General features: G+C 40.1%; 1 protein-coding gene across 5 annotated transcripts in view; it reads left to right on the top strand.

Annotated features, from left to right (window-relative positions):
• The window catches only part of SEMA5A (semaphorin 5A), a 521,440-nt gene that overhangs the window by 234,896 nt on the left and 269,092 nt on the right, over positions 1-17,452 (top strand). For all 5 annotated transcript variants that reach the window (XM_081521332.1, XM_081521329.1, XM_081521334.1 and 2 more), the window contains exon 4: positions 1,458-1,557. In XM_081521332.1, the coding sequence (XP_081377458.1) occupies positions 1,458-1,557 (100 nt within the window). The remainder of the gene's footprint in view (positions 1-1,457; positions 1,558-17,452) is intronic.

Below are 17,452 nucleotides of genomic sequence, written 5' to 3' on the forward strand. Positions count from 1 at the left end.
TCTATAGATACTGTGTTTAAAGAAGATATTCGTGATAGTTCCCTAACTAAATTAAAAACTCCTAAAAGAGACTATTTATTGACAACTTTTTATACCTCTAGGACCTTGTACTTATTTTGCGGCAAATAAGTATTTTTAAAAAATTGACTTGCCTATAAGATGAAAAACTTTATATAAAATACTAAAAAGAATCAAGATACAGTATACACTAAAATTTCAAAAACTAAATACAGATCTCTGTATAACTCAATCTTGGTTTGCTTTAAGTAGACTAGAACTTTCAGTTCATTTCAATCCCCCCTGCCACCCCCTGCCAATAACTGATATTAGAGAAATGCTACATTTGTTTCACAAAACTATCACTTGAAAATAATCTACCTCATTCATGTCAACAAAGGCCTTTCTACAGGACATGTGTTAGGACAGGGGCATATTTCCATATTAGATCTGTTTTTAGTATCTGTTTTTGTGGAACGAGATTATTTCTGTGCGGCACAGTTTTGTCCTCAAACCAATAGTTGTGTCGATTTGCCCATTTTCATGCCCCTGTTTCATCAATGATACCAGTCAGAATATTAAACCCAAGGAAAAAGACAATCAGATTGAGTGGTTAATTGTCAAGGATAACGATCAGGTTCCGCACAACTGACAGGCAACTCCCTGAAGACTTTTTTGGTGAAAGAAACCAGCTGATCAAAGTTGCAAAAACGGCTCATAAAGCCGAGTTCTCGTCCTTTTCCAGTACTGTCATGTTATAATAATAACTGGACTCTAGGCTGGAGGTCGCTGCATAGGAGTTAGCAGAGCTTGTTTAAAAAAAAAAAAAAAAAAAAAAACAGTCTCTAAAGAGTGGTCGTTTTCTGATTTTCCATAGAAAAAAATGTAAATAAAGTCAGGAGTTACTGTGGATTTCTCATCCCGAAAAGACTGAATGTGTTTAGCTAGTCTAATCACGGGGCCTACATAGAAACTCACAGGCCAGGGAAATGAATGTTCATGTTGGAAGAAGGCAAATGGTGCTCCTGTGTTTGTCCTTGTCCCAGACAGGGACTGTTGTGATTTCTCCACTTCTGTGGCCCCTACCCACCCAGCTGCACAGGACATGGTCTTGTTTGCATTCAATGTTCCTCTGATGAGCCCTGTGAATGTTGTGTTATTGTCTGCGCAGCCCAGAGCCAATAGGCACACACACATCTGGCTTGTAAATCACAGCCCAGCATGGGCGTTTTGCTCCCTTTTTATTGGGTGGCTGCCCTCTGTGTTTCACACGTTCTCAGTGTGGATTTTGTGACATGCCGACGGAAACCTCCAGTGACCCCTAAGCCATCCATCAGGGGACCTTCAAATCCTCTCTGAAATGTGATGTTTGCTACCTCATGTGCTTTCTCTGTGGGTCCCCGGAGGGGGTAAAAAATCATTCATTTTTATCTTTTTATTTATTTATTTTTCCTGTTTAGAAATTGGCCCCTGGTTGCGGGAGTTCAGAGCGAAGAATGCTGTGGATTTCTCGCAGTTAACATTTGATCCAAGACAGAAAGAACTTGTTATAGGAGCAAGGTGAGAGATCTGACGTTTTGCTCCCGCAGATATTTTCCACTTCATTTTATGTCTCTGCAGTTACGCGCGAGCATCCCTGCTGGAGTTGATGAGTGCTAAGTAATATTTTGTCTAAGAATGAAGTTCCATGCAAGAGTGTCATGAACATGCTACTACTAATAGGAGGACTGCTGCTTTTTATAACCAGTGCTTATTGGGCGCTTCCCATGTGCCAGGAGCTGGTCTAACATGAATTAATTCATTTTTTTTTCCTCCTATGACACTCAGGTGTCACTGAGGTAGGTATTGTCACCATCCCTGTGTTAGAGATGAGGAAATTGAGGCAGAAGTTAGATAAATACGTTACCCTGGGGACATGTTTATTATGTCTAATAGCAGATGGGCCCAGACTTCAGACCCAGACAGTCTGCTCCAAACACCATGTTCTTATTTCTCAATTCAGCACAGTTCTTGAGAACAAGAGACCTTGATGTCCATTCCCACGTCCGTTGCTATCTTTTTTTGTGACCTCTGTTATGCTGTTTGCCAGTCAATTGAGAATTCCAGGGAGTTGCTATTGTTTATTTCTCTTAAAGAGCCCATGATTCTGTGTCCAGGTCAATGCCTGACCTTCCGGTTGGGCGGTGTGGCCACTGGAACCCAATCAGAATAGATCTAGTCTTGTGTTCCTCACATTCACCATGACTTCCTCAGAAAACATGCATCCTCTCTGACTTCAAATCACCTATCCTGCCAAGATGTTTTGAGACTGATGGAGATAAAACATTTTCTATTCATCTCTTAGGAGAAATGATGTAATAACTTGAAGAGGTGATTTGTGGATTTGAACTCTTCTGGCAGCCAAGGAAAGTACTTTGGGCAGAGGAGCGCACATTATCTTTTTTGGCCAAATTTACTAGATGATGAAATATACCTTTCATAGCAAGAGAGGTTGTGGAATTTCTACCTGAGTGAAGCTAAATCTGGCTTAGGCTCTGAGCACCCTGGACGGACACTGAACAGTTTCTAGAATCACCACGTTTACTCTTAGATAGTAAGAAGACCTTGTGTATCCACTTAACACTTGAAGACTCGAGATGTATGGTTGTAGCTTAAATGAATTGGCAGAGTTGGCTTAGTTCCTGGCACTTAACATGTCACTGGCATCTCTTTCAGTGTTTATTGAGTGGACAGTGAATTTGGGAGGACTTATTTGGTGTTTTTACTGCCTTTAGGCCACTGGGACTGCAATGGGGGTTTCTGATGCTGACTTTCATCAAATTCCATCATTGGGAACATTGGCCATACATTGCAGGCCTCTGGAGTTTCTCTTCCTTTTGCATACCATGGCCAAAATCATCTTTTACAAATATCCCCCTCAGTCGCTCCTCCTGGAGCACTTAGGACTTGTTTGCCTTCACATATGTTGTAGAAATACTATTCAATACAGGAATCATCTGTTAGGCTCTTTGGTATGGCCTATCGGAACCTCTGGCTTGTGGTCCTGCACCCCAGAGAGACACACATCATTTTTGTTCTCACATAGTCCAGGCATGTGGAATTATTTATGTTGCCCACAACTAGAAAATGTTCTTTCTCTTGCCTCTGGGACTTGATAACCTCTTGTGCCTTCCTGGAATATTAGCTTGCCGCCCACTGCCATCCCAGGTCATCCAGTGGGTGAACTCACACTCATTGCACGGATCTGGCTCAAGGGCCTCCCTTTGGGCCTGAGCTGCCGTGTTCCCTGCCCTACACAGTTCTGTTAGCACACCTGCCACCTGCCTTCATTAGTGCACTTATTGTATTATTTCTTGTCATGTTTCAACTCTCCCCTTCTCTGTTGTCAGATAGTGAAGTACTGCATGGTAGAGGATGTGTCTTTTTTCCCCCAAGCTTTAAACTTCTTATATTGGGGTATAGCTGGTTAGAGCTTCCCTGGTGGCTCAGACGGTAAAGCATCTGCCGGCAGTACGGGAGACCTGGGTTCAATCCCTGAGTCGGGAAGATCTCCTGGAGGAGGAAATGGCAACCCATTCCAGTACTCTTGCCTGGAGAATCCCATGGACAGAGGAGCCTGGCAGGCTACAGTCCATGGGGTTGCAAAGAGTTGGACACGACTGAGCAAACTAATTAATTAATTATTATAGCTGGTTAATAATGTTGTGATAGTTTCAGGTGAACAGTGAAGGCACTCAGCCATACATATACAGGTATCCATTCTCCCCCAAACTCCCCTCCCATCCAGACTGGCATGTGATACTGAGCAGAGTTCCCTGTGCTTCAGAGTAGGTCCTTGTTGGTTATCCATTTTAAACATAGCAGTGTGCTCATGACCTGATCTGTCTTTCCTTTGTTTCTCGAAGATGTAGCACAGTTTCTCTTTGGCTAGAAGTTCAAAGATTTCTGTTGATTCATTGTCTATGTTTCCAGGATTTGACTTGTCTGTGTGCCCCTCTGCATTTGGCGGGACTCTTATGGAAAAGGGAGTGGGGTGTAGCACATTTATTCAGATGCCTACATTTGGGCAAGGGCATAGTGAGCAGCAGTCTCTAAACCCCAAGGTTAGTCCTTAGGGCGAATGGACTCTCACCCTCAGCCCAGGGGAAGAGGTTCCCGGCCGGGGTAGCAGGTGCAAATGTGACCCCAACTGGTGTTGCCGAGTCCTGCATCTCTCATTCTACTCCAACTAACTTTGGAAATGGTGTTCCTGTGGACGTGGCTCAGAAGACTCTCCACTGTTTCTGGAGGTCCTTCACGCTATAGGGACAGGACCGCGTCATATACCTGCCGACACTCTGCAGGTGGTTGGCTTTTGGTCAAGAGCACAGATTCTCTTAATGGGGATGTGAGAAGCCACTGAGAAAACTAAGATTTGGAAGAGACATCACCATAGTTCTCTCCTGGCTTCGGACAACACTTGAGAAGTGTTCCCGGGGAGCTCCTGTCCCTGACAGTCTCTATCCCAAGATGGGTGGAGGGATCGATCCCGTTGTTCCTGGAGCCCTCCATCAGAGCCCGCCTGAAGCTTTCCTTCTCAGTGTCCTTGAAAATCTCTGTTCTGACATCTCAGAGGTCTCCATCCCAGAGTTTCTCAAGATCGCCATCCATCTCCCCTCAACACAGTCCCAGCCCAGACATGGGAGAGATTGGCCTACCCACTGAGTCGCCCTGGCATGTACTATGGCGTAATGACCAGGAGCAATAGTATTGCCAGACTTAGCACATAAAAGTCCAGCATGCACAGTTAAACTTGAATTTCAGATGAGCAACCCTAGGAGCATGGACTGCATTTTCTATTCTAGAGCAGGATATAACGCATCGTGATTACTCGATAAAGAAAGGAAAGAAAGGAGTAGATAGACTTGCTTAACTGTGTGACCTTGAGCTCATTTGAGTCTAATTTTCTTATCTTTAAAATTGATATATTTATTTCTATCCCTTTCAGCTGTTATGAGGATTAGGTGAAATAATCCAGGAAAAGTGATTGTCACAGAAACAGGCATCCTGTAAGCCCACAGTGGTGGGGAAGCTGTGTGGGTATATGTGGGCTTTGGCATATGTGTGCATCTGCATTTCAGGCAGGTATCACTGTGTGTGGAGAATACAATTTTACCTAAGATACACATGGTGGGATTAGGCTCAGAAAGTTTAAGTGGGAATGTGAGCCAGTTATAAAACTTTAAAAATAACCCAGCCCTCAGATTCCTATTTGGGAGGGCTTGATGTAGCAAAAAAAGGTTTAGGTTAACAGGTATACATTTCAGAAATCTTTAGTTGTTTAAATATGCTAAGTGGTGAAAAAATACAATGATGGTCTTTTTAGTGTTTCATAATTAGTACTGGGCATTGTAAAGCCATTGGTGGTTTATTAGGTGGTTATTATTATTAATTATTATTATTGGGTGGTTTTACTTTATACCAGTGGTGCTTTATGTTCCTGAAGCTGAATTCAGTTAAACATTCTTTGCGTTCCTTGCAAAAAGTTCTCTTGTTTGCAAAACAAAAAGGAAAACAAGCAAAATCAATTCAAAAACCACTTCTCTTTAGGTGATTTGTGGCTATGTGGTACCAGAGGTAGTTGCATCTGAATTCATGCAGTTTCTGGAAGGATCCTTAAATTTATCATTTCCAAGATGCACATTATCTTTCATATTATTTTAAAAGCATTGATACTCATATCCTGTTTTACCCATGCCTCTTTAAAAATTAATAATGTTTGTATTTTCAGTGATGAGACTCAGGCACTTTCATTTTAGAGAAATTAGAAAATACTGTAAAGCATAAAGAAAAAACACAGTTTCAGAAATAATCACAGTTAACCTTTTCAGTTATTTCCCCACAGTATTTTATTTCTATTTGTTTATATGTTGGGGCAGTATTTTATGGATGGTTTGTATACTTTTTTGCTAAAAAAAACCCTACTAAAAACAGTTTCCATTTTATGTGTGTGTGTATATATATATATATATATATATATATTTATAGGTACATATATTCATATATTTATGTGTACATATACATGGGCTTCCCAGGTGGCGCTAGTGGTAAAGAACCCACTGCCATTGCAGGAGACTTAAGGGATACAGGTTCAATCCTTGGGTCAGGAAGATCCCCTGGAAAAGGGCATGGCAACCCACTCCAGTATTGCCTGGAGAATTCCATGAACAGAGAAGAGCCTGTCAGGTGACAGTCTATGGGGTTGCAAGGAGTTGGACGTGACTATAGTGACTTAGCACACAGGCACAGATACATACATATACATATATATGTGTATACATGTGTGTGAAAATTTCAAATGAAAGGCTATGTTAGAGGCTTAGAGGTTTTTCCATGGATAGTTATAAAAGTAATGATAATAATTCACAAAGTAATAATATTTCCCAAAGTTGGTACCACTTTCAGTTTCACTGTGTATAGGATTGTAACAGTAGATCAGAGTGAGAGTAACGACATTTTCTTCTCCAAATGAATCTGTCTTTAGTGTTTCGGGTTAGTGTATGGATAGCTAGTGATTCTGTGTTGAATTCAAGCGTTATTCCAAGTGGCAACTAACTTGATCTACACACAAAAATGTGTTTGAGAATAATGAGGGTGTTTACAAATTAGCCATTGTTTTGTAAAGTGTAAAGCCATACAATAAATAGTAAGAAAAAAAGAGTTTTTTCATCACTGGAGAGAACCCAAGCTTATTTCAGCTTTTGTTTGTTTCTTGGTCTTCCATTCATTTTCTTCCTATGACTTGTTTTCTGATTATCTTCCTCTTCTCTAACAAGCTTCAGTGTAGTAGAAACCTATCACTGAAGACCACAGTCTTGCAATCTATGATATTTTGGTAAGAACACTCATCTCTGAGCTCTTACACAAGCACTTGTGAGTCCAGGAAGCCCACTATCTGCCAGTAATTGAGAGGACAGAATTGAAGCCCATAGACCCAATACTGGGTCAGGTAAAAATCATAATTGATGACAAGCATAAGATTTATGTATGTCTTGGGAAATTTTTAATTTCAGTTCTAAAATTTTAAATTTTAAAATTGCAATTCACAATGGGAACTTTATAAAAATATTAATTGAAAGGGTAATGGGGTTGCATGGGTTTCCTTGCACACCTGACTCAATGTGGGTACCAGCTGAGAGTTGTGAATGTGCCTTGTATAGAATCCTCGGACTTACCATTATGGTCAATGGACTATTTCCATATATTGAAAGATATTTCTGTACATATCTGTGTGAAAAATGGTACAGATTTCAAATCAGCATGTTTTCTACTCAAAACAAAAGCTAAAATCTACCTGCTTTCAGGGCAGAGCTTGTTCTCTCTTACAGTCACAGAAAACTGGTCTTGAAACATTTGAGTGTATTATTTTAGACCATTGTTTTGCTCATGATTTGAATCTACAAAAACAAAGAAAAAAAGAAAAAACCAAAAGATTAACTTGCTTTTTGTTATGCTGGCACTGAATTTTCTTTAAGTGTTCCAAGCATATAGTGTCATGAGATCACATTAAATGAATGGGCAGGCTTCTACTCAGTGTAAATTCCTCCTTTCAAAACGATTTTGCAGTTGATTCGAAACAAGTGGAGCTAAATTTTGAAGTCATGTGTCACCTTTGAAATTTGACCAATATAGTTCTCTCCTTTTTTGATGGTTATAATTCCTATTTTTCTTTCAAAGTTTACCTTGGAGTAAATCTGTTGGAAGCAGTCCATAATTAAAAGAAAAACTGGAGATTTTTATGAGATCAGCAGTTCTTCTTCCAGTAGCCACAACTTCTTTCCATTTTCCAGTTTATACAATTAAAGGTAGCTCATGCTGAGTGGAGTAAAATTAGCAATTAGGAGTGAATCCAAAAAGCAGTAAACCCCCATTGTGCAAATAAATCCCTGGTAATGATGATGTTGACATAGTATTTATATTAATTATGACTTAGGAAGACAGCTGGTGATAGGGATGGAGCTTTCATTCCTGCTTTTCGTTTTTATCCCACCCCAGCAGGAATTTTTTTTTAAACTGTACTTTAAGATTTAAATATTTCCTTTTTCCTGTTGGCTACATAGGTGTGTTTACCTTTTAAGATTCTCTTTGCTTATCTTCCTTCTTCTCACCTTTCTTCCAACAGACCTGTTTGATTAATTAACCTAATCTGTGTTTTTTTTTAAAATAATCTGTTCTCTGTTTTCCTGCTTTGTTACATTTTGTCCACTATTTACCAAACATCCATGTACCTACGTATCACCTGGGGCAGTCGTTCACAATGAAGCTTCCTCTGCCCCTCCTCCCAGCTCTGCTGATCCAGGGGCCTAGAGGGTGGTCCCAGAGTGTGAGCTTTTAACAAACAGGTGGTCTGCAGACATTTTGTGGGAAGGACCATCCAACCATTGTGTTCCTTTTGCTTTTATATTAAAAAAACAAAAAATCTCTGCATTTTTCTTTCTGTTGGAGGTAGGGCAAAGAAGAATAAACCTAGCAGAATAGTTACTTATTTGGTTAATATAATCTTCCCTTTTCCCATATTCCCTGAATGATAAAAATTAACCAGCCTTTGAGTGCATGTGTGTGTTACAAGTCTTGAGTGTTGAGAGTTTTCTCGTAGTCAGTCCCACATGGAGTCCTTCAGAATTTATTAGTTCACATTGTTGCTCTTCATTCGTCAAATATTTATAGAACCTACTTTGTGCCAGGAAGTATCTTAGGCAAGGGGAAATGAAGATGCAGCAGAGTGTCTACCTGGTAAAGACTTTAGATCCTATTGCATAGGTTGGCAAGCTAAGGTCCCTGGGTTGGCCTCTTACTTTTGTAAATAAAGTTTTATTGGCACACAGTCACACTCATTCATTTGCATATCGCCTATGGCTGCTTTCCAGCTTTCACCACAGAGATGAGTATTTCCCACCGGGCCACAAAAGTGAAGTGTTTGCTATTTAGCCCATGAAATATTTTCCTGACTCCTGGCCTAATGGGTGTTGGGAACATGAATGGTTTATGTTCTCCAGGGAGGCCTGAATAAAGAGCCTTGAAAACACCAAGAAGAAAAAAAAGTGAAATGGGTGTAATAAGAAGTTGCTTTTTCAGTTGGCATTAGCGGTCTTCCAGAAGGATCATAGAACGGGGAACTCAGATGCTGAGGAGGCTGACAGGAGCTCGCCTTAACTGCACCCATTAGTGGCTGACAGGAGGGGTAGGCGTGGGTGAGGCTGGGGCTTTAGATTATGGAGGAGTGGGGCTTTCATCCTGTAAAGCAGTGTTTCCAATTGCGGCAGTCAGTAGGGTGGTCTGAGAAATCTCTCAAGAATGCTGATAGCCAGGACTCTCTTCAGAACATTTGAATTAGACTTTCTAGAAGTAATGTTGGAATTTTTGGTTTAATCAAGCCTCTGGTAATCCACTGGCCTGGCAGACTTGCGAACTTCTGCTAAAGACAGTAGGAGCTCAGGATATTTCTAAGACTCCCAATTTACAAGTTCATATTTGTACTAGAAAGATTATTCCACCATACTGTGTGAAGAATGCACTAGAGTTTGGAGGTATGGATGGCAGTTGGGGGCTCTGGGTCAAGTGACAGTAGAGAGAATTTAAACTTAGGCAGTGATAGTGCAAATGGAGATAAATCAGATTTGAGACATCTTTGGGTTTGATGGTGATTGATGGTCAACTGTGATAGGTGGCTGAGATCAAGGATCAAAGATAAGATTTGGGAGTGTGGTTTGAAACTGTGGCTTGTTGTAATGCCATCAGCTGGAGTTGAGCATTTGAGAAATGAATTAGAGTTCTTCTATTATGTGAGATGCATGAAAACGATCTCAGGTTTTACTAACTCTGAGATAACCCAGAAAAGTAGTATATATGGAGATAATTTGAAGAGTGAATATTCCTAGGAAAGCATAGGTTAAAGGAATCATAAAGTAATACAGTTGGTAGTTTTTCAATGAAAAATGATCTCTATTAATTGAAAAATGGAAAGGAACAAATCAAATACCCAATGGACCAGAAAAGCAGAAGCCATGAGTTAAATTTAGAGCAATAAATCATGATCTGTAATCTTCAAAGCACTTAGAAATTTTCACATAATGTTTAGAAAATAATAAAATTTAAATTGGGCTTACCTGGTGGCTCGGTCGGTAAAGAATCCACCAGCAATGCGGGAGACCTGGGTTCTATTCCTGAATCGGGAAGATCCCCTGGAGGAATGCATGAGAGCCCACTCCAGTATTCTTTCCTGGAGAATCCTCATGGACAGAGGAGCCTGGTGGGCTATGGTAGATGGGGTTGCAAAGAGTTAGACATGACTGAGCAACCAGGAACAAAATTTAAATTACTGATATAATCGTTGACAGTATTGATTAATAACTTTGTCCCTAAATATGCTTATGGGAAAAGATTTTCCTGATTTTATATCTTTGGAATTTACTAACCACTAAAAATCCATCTCTGTTATTTGATTCTACTTGCAAAATAGTAAGAGGTTTCCATCTACTTTTGTGCCTTTTAATATTGGTATTTAAATATATAAGAGTACTATTAATGTGGTTTAATTTTGTTTTGATGTATTCTTTGGAAATTTTTTTAATAGTAATCAAGACTTTCAATGGGTTTGAAATGGATTTTTTTAGGATAAGTAATGAGATAAACCAGTATAATTTTGGGAGAGTGAGTACTAGACACATATGGTATTATAATAATATAATAATAGTAATAAAATCGGAATTACTTATAATATTCTATAGCCCAAAGTACATGTATTTATTATTTTTCAAAGAGGGTTGGAAAAATTCTGACTGAAGAGGTGCTCATAATATGACAATATTGTACATTTGTCATCATATTGCAAAATATATTAGCAAAGTGAAAAAAGTCAGTATTCAAAAACTGTGATCTAAATGTCATCCCATTATTTGTAAGTTGGTAATATTAAAGCTGAATTAGACTCCCAAAAGCTTATGAGAAAAGTACATTGAAAAGATATTTTTGGAGTGGTTAGAGTAACAGAAAATAAAAGCTCCTGAAATTTGATTAGAAATAATCAGCATAATGAAAATCTTAGGAACAGCAATTATAGATAGGTTGGTGGACTATGTGAGTTGGTTACATGCTGAAATTAAATCTTCATATTCTTAAAATTTTGATGTGATTGAAATATTAAATATTTGCATGTAGATAATTAAAATAATTTTTATGAAAACATTTTGTGCTTTAAGAGATATAAATACTACTTTTCTTTAGCTTCAAAGTCACACATTTATTATATTTTAATCTTTAAGTCTGTCTCTGAAACTATAAATTCGGGTGTCATGTAAGAAGTCACAGTGTCAGCCTCTCTGCCAGTGGAATATTGACAACAGTTAGGATGGAACCGTGCACTAATGGGAAATCACAGAACAGGTAAAGCTGACTCAGGTACAGGTGAGACTACCTTCACTCTCAGATGTACCCAAATGGTCCCAATTTCTGTCCAGTGGGTATTTTGTTTTCAGATTGTTTCATCATCAATAGTGGTCTAAACTTTAATAAACAACAAACATGGTGGCACTAGTGGTAAAGAACCTGCCAGCCAATGCAGAAGACCTAAGAGGTGATGCAGGTTCGATCCCTGGGTCGAGAAGATCCCCTAGAGGAGGGCATGGCAACTCACTCCAGTATTCTTACCTGGAGAATCCCGTGGACAGAGGAGCCTGGTGGGCTTCAGTCCATAGGGTCACACAGAGTAGGACATAATTTAAGCGACTTAGCACGCACATGAGTACATTTCTATCACTGTTGTTTAAACCATTTTTTATAGATTTCCTTGCTTTTCTGTAAGTAAATCAAGATTTGCTTGATTTTCTTAGTGCAAAGTACAAGTCTACCTTTCTTCATTATTCAATCTTCTGCTCCTCAGTTATAAGCAAGCCTCTAACCTAAATGTTCAATAAGAACCTGAAATTATTTCCTTTGATTTTATAACTATATTCATCAGAGACCATTTGAGTTATTCTAAGTGAATGTCATTTTAAAACACCTGTGTCTTTCATAATTAATGGAGGTCAGAGTTAAGTTTTATGGTGTCTCTAGATAAAATGAATCATTTAGTTAATATGCTCATGAAGGCTCAACCTTTTCTTTAATGCTGGCTGAATTTTATAACTTTACATGAAGACACAAATGAACTTCGTCTATTAAGGCCCTCACTGCTCCCTCAGAGAATATATTGTTGTGCTTAGTGATTTGTTTCTAATAGACCACTGGGGGATGTGATGGGAGGTGGGAATGAGTTATTCATTCCTATAGTCAGTCAGAAAGAAATACACTCTGGTCAAGAGGGAGACCATGCACTCAGATGTCTAGTGGGGGAAGGATGGAGGAGCTTAAGAACTGTCAGTTTGTGTCTGTCAAATTCAATGGCTTTGTGATTTGAATTATTCAGTTTGCTGGATCTATGTATTCCTCGTCTATCATGCTTAAAAGTAATACAGTTATTACATTTGAATGTGCAGTGTCAAATTTTATTCCATACATTTGGTAAAGAGTAAGTTCAAACCAAGGGAAGAAAATCCCATAGTTTTATTGACTATGGCCATAAAATTGAAACTTTACAGCCTTGTTAAACCCTTGCTTTGTACTTCTGTAATGAGAGGTGGGACATGGCAATAGAGACCAGCTCCCCTAAGCTATGTAACTAATATGCTCTTGCAATTTAATCTCTTAACCTCCTGCAGCACTGCCTTCTCCCTGCAGAATGACGATATTCCTCATTACTACCTATTTACATCGAGAGGTGTTAGGAAGATTAATGAGGCCACTTAAATGCTTTGGGTTGCTCAAAGCACTGCCCGAATAGAGAATCTGACCTTATGTGAAACATTTGGTTAGTATTCCCTGTTGGCTGGGAGCCAGAAGCATTATTCCTTCTTGCTAGAAAGGTTGGCAGCCTTTCTCTTGAACCTCACATACATTGTTTTCCCTTCTGCATGTGCTCTCAGTTGCAAGATAAAGTGATTTCTCTTCCATAAAGCCCTGGAGAGCAGCCTCTTGCAGGGGACCATAGATCTTACTTTAGTGCCTGAGTGACCCAACATCTGGGAGTATCCATTTTTATATTCCCTTTAGAAGATTTTCTTTCTTTTTGTAACCTTTAACTTCATAGGTCATTCACCTGAACTGTGATGGATCAAGCTGTCGTAGGAGATTTCTGGTCCCTCATGTTGCTAGCTGTACTGGAATTTTTCCAACAGCAAAAAAACACACTTGGAATTATACTTGGAACCAAATAGTTTGATGAAAGTGTTTTGCGAATGGTAGAATACACACTATGTTTTTGTCAGAGTCTTAGGTTCCCTGTAGGTGATTAGGGAATTCCACACATTTTTCACATATATTTCATCTTTTACAATTTTTTAAAAAAATTGTTGAAAATCATGATAGATAAAGTGAATACTAAAATGTATAATACTATGTATTTCTAATATGGAAAGGTCTAGTAAGGCATTAAATTGCCCATGGGTTTGTGTAGACATGGTTATGTATTAAACAAACATTTGAAAACATCTGCCAACTTTCTCACAAAAATCAAACAAGTAAAAAAAAAAAAAGGCAACAAAAATGTAACCAGCCAACCAACACAAAAAGAGACCATAATTAGACTTTGAGGCTATTCGAAATTATAGATAATTCTGATAATGCCAAATTCAAAATGTTCAACTTAGTCAACTGACTTTTGATTTACAGGTATTACATATAAGTAAGCTATCTAATACATTTTCTTACCTCTTTTGTATGCTGAAATTTCATTTAAGATTATTAAAGTATGGTATTCAGTTGTAGACAATAAAAAAACACATGAAAAGTGTTAGGAATTTATTGAAATATGTCATAATAACAATTATTTCACTAGATGGCCATATGATTATCCAACTCTATTGCTCATTTTGTATCTCTAAAAAAGGTCACAATATTTTAGGAATCTGTGTTAAGAAAATTGACAGATTATATAGTTTTGCTCTTTCATTCATAAAGGAAGGAACTGGGGCACTCTTAAAATAAGTATGGCTAGGCAGTTTCAGGAATAATTCATGTGAAATTAAGAGGGAGACTAGAGGCTCTGTGTAATGAGCCAGACCTGTGGGATTAACATTTTCTCTTAATGGAGAGACATGTGTCCCAGGAAGATCACAGTCCCAGAGGTGAAACTCATTTCCCTACAACTGAAAGCTTGTCATGAGTAGTGCCAAGACTTGAATTATCTGAGAAACATTTGTAAATGCACCTGTGGATGAACCGTGATGCCATGAAATAATTGTACTGTCAGAATGATTCCTCTTGTATGTGTGTGTGTTTGCTGTCAGTTAAATTAGAAAGTGGACACTGGATGACTGATTGGTGAGGCCCTTTAGCACAATGGCATAAGGGACAGCAAAGTGAGGAGGCCTGTTTCTAATCACAGGTGGTTCTCTGAATCCTAATAATCTTGGATAAATCACACTGTGCCCCTTACTTTGCAGAAATGTCCAGAAAAAAATCGAAGGGTATATATTCTCTAATGACAAACTAGCGCCGCAATTCTTGGACTTTGTGATTTTTCTTTTAGGTCAAAACTTGAGAATGGGTTAAAAAAATCACTACCTTGCATCATGTAACCCAGAAAATATCAAAGGGAAATTTCAGATATTTGGTGCTTTACTTCATTAAGGTTTGAGGCATGGTGATACTAGTGATGGTATCTCATAATTACTGAGCTATCTTTCATAGTAAGCATGCCCCTCTTCTCTGTCCTGTCTGTTCACCTATGCCATACTGATTGATTACTGATAAGATGCTTGTGAGGGTACCATAGTTCTCAGTTATCTGGGGGAGGAAGAGTAAATGGTTGAAATCTGCTGGTAAGCCCTTTATAGACTGTTTAGACCAGCAAGGCAGATGTGGCCAGTGGAGCTAGAATTGGCTGCAGAGATGTAGACTGAGAGTGTGCCCTGTTTGTCATCGTCAATCAATGTCTTCCTACCTTGGTCCATTTGAGCTGCTATTACAAAACACCACCGAGTAGGTAGCTTATAAATAACAGAGATTTATGTCTCATGGTTGTGGGGATCGGCAGTCCAATGGCAGTCCAAGATCAGGATACCAGCCCTGTGGTGTTCTTGTAAGGGTTGTCTTCTAGTTTGCAGACAGCTGACTTTTCACTGTGTCCTCACATGGTGGAAGGGGGAGGGAGCTCTCTGGAGCCTCTTTGGTCAGGGCGCTAATCCCATTCATGAGGGCCTCACCTCTTAATACCTTCACCTTTGAGGGTTGGATTTCAATGTATGAATTTTGGGGAGACACAAACATTCAGACTGTAACATTTGCCCCATGAACAGCACCTGAAACGGCACCCAGAGTTTTCAGAGAGGACCCCTCACATCTCCTTAAACCCTCCCCACAAGGAGAAAGAAGACTTTGAACTTTACTGTCCAGTCTTCCTCTTCATAGCTCTACAGAGCATCATGGACACTACCACCCTCTTTCCTCAATGGTATGAAGCCTTCCAGCTCTTCCTTAGTGTATGAGAACTGCCTTTCTAGAAAGTTCTCAGAGACAATACTGTAGTGTGGGTGTTCATCCGTGTATGTGTGTATGTGTGTGGGACAGCGGAGGAAGAAGAAAGAAAGAGAGAGAGAGAAAGAGGTGGCCTTGCAATATCATCAAAGCTCTCAAGTAATTCATTGATTAAAAATACAAATGGCTTCTTTATTGGGAACGTTTGCAGAAAAAAAAATTTTTTTTTTCTTAAAAGAGCCAGTGAGCTCGAAAGAGTGTGACCACTGGGTCCCAGAACCATGACCAGATAAACAGTGTTGTCTTCTATTCCAAAAGCCCAGTGGTGCCACTGCCATCCCCCCTCACAACAACCCCAACACTTGAACACAGAGATATTCACACCTGCTTATGCCTGATACCTGCCTTTGCTGGAAGGCAGAAATGCTCTTTCCTTGTCTGTACAATGGAGAAAATGCTGAGAATTTCAACATGTCTGGAAATGTTAATATTTTCCATAAACTACCTAGAAGTAGTTACTGGTAATTAAGTGCTGGTCAGACACCAGTCTGTTTCCCTTTGATTTAAACCTCAAAGCAATATCAGCGAGTAGATGGGACTATTATCTCCATTTTACAGATGAAAAGTTGAAAGCATAGTATGCCCAGCTTCCCTCCCCATGTAGTTTGGTGACAGAGCTTTGGCCTTTGCACAAATATCCTAGGCAACACTGCATCCTGTAGTGGAGGGGCAGTGACTTCTGGCAACTTCCTGCAGCCAGAAAGCCCATGAAGAAACCAGCCTGGGGGTAGGGAACCATGGTGCTCATAAGAGGTTGTGAGTACGTCATGGCCAGTAATTGCCTCTGGTGCCTCTTGTAAGCCCCTCATCTGAAAGATTTATCTCTGGGTAGGTATGAAAGTGAAAGTAAAGTCAGTAAGTCATGTCCGACTCTTTGGGACTGCATAGACTGTAGTCTACCAGGCTCCTCCTTCCATGGGATTTTCCAGGCAAGAGTACTGGAGTGGGTTGCCATTTCCTTCTCCAGGGGATCTTCCTGACCCAGGGATTGAACCTGGGTCACCCGCATTGCAGGCAGCCACTTTACCGTCTGAAACACCAGGGAAGCCCTGGGTAGGTATAGATTTCTAATTTCTCCTAGAAGCACTGTGCTGGTGTCTGTTTCATATCAGGTGAGATCTTGGCAGTTCTTTGTCTACTAGCCAGGCTCCAGTGGTGCTTCCCTTGGCAGCCTGACTACACTCCTCTGTACCGGCACTGAATTCATCTTCCTTCCCCTGCAGGAAGATGTTTTCTGTTGGAAATCTTGCCTGTCCATGGTGCTGGATTACGTAGAAGTAGTCCAGCTTCCACATTCCCTCGTCAAAGGGATCCTCACTTCTCTGTAGTAATAGTGTTAGTCGTTCAGTTGTATCCAGTTCTTTGCAATCCCATGAACTATAGTCCACCAGGCTCCTCTGTCCATGGAATTCTCCAGGCAAGAATACTGGAGTGGGTTGCCATTCCCTTCTCCAGGGGACCTTCCTGACCCAGGGATTAAGCTCAGGTCTCCTGCAATGCAGGCAGATTCTTTACCAGCTGAGCCACCAGGGAAACCCTCTGTAGAGGGCTATGATTTGACTGTAAGAAAAGAGATGGGGAGTGTTCCCTCAGTGGCTCCGTGGTGGAGGTGCCATGTGCCATGCGCTATATTGAGCTGGCCAAAATGGAAAAACGTGAATGCATTTTTTGGCCACCTCCATATTTCAGAGGTTGAATTGAAGGCACAGAAAGAGCATAGTGAGCATGCCATTGTAGTGGTGGGAGAAGTGATTTTCAACGTGCAGGGTGGCAGCGTTCCTGTGGAAGGGGGACACATTGTGAGAATCCTGAGTGCCCTGGGGGCAGGGCTTGGTCCTCCTGAGAC

This window comes from Giraffa tippelskirchi, chromosome 8 (assembly GCF_054371585.1).
Source record: "Giraffa tippelskirchi isolate mGirTip1 chromosome 8, T2T-mGirTip1v1.2.pri, whole genome shotgun sequence".
Taxonomy (NCBI): Eukaryota; Metazoa; Chordata; class Mammalia; order Artiodactyla; family Giraffidae; genus Giraffa; species Giraffa tippelskirchi.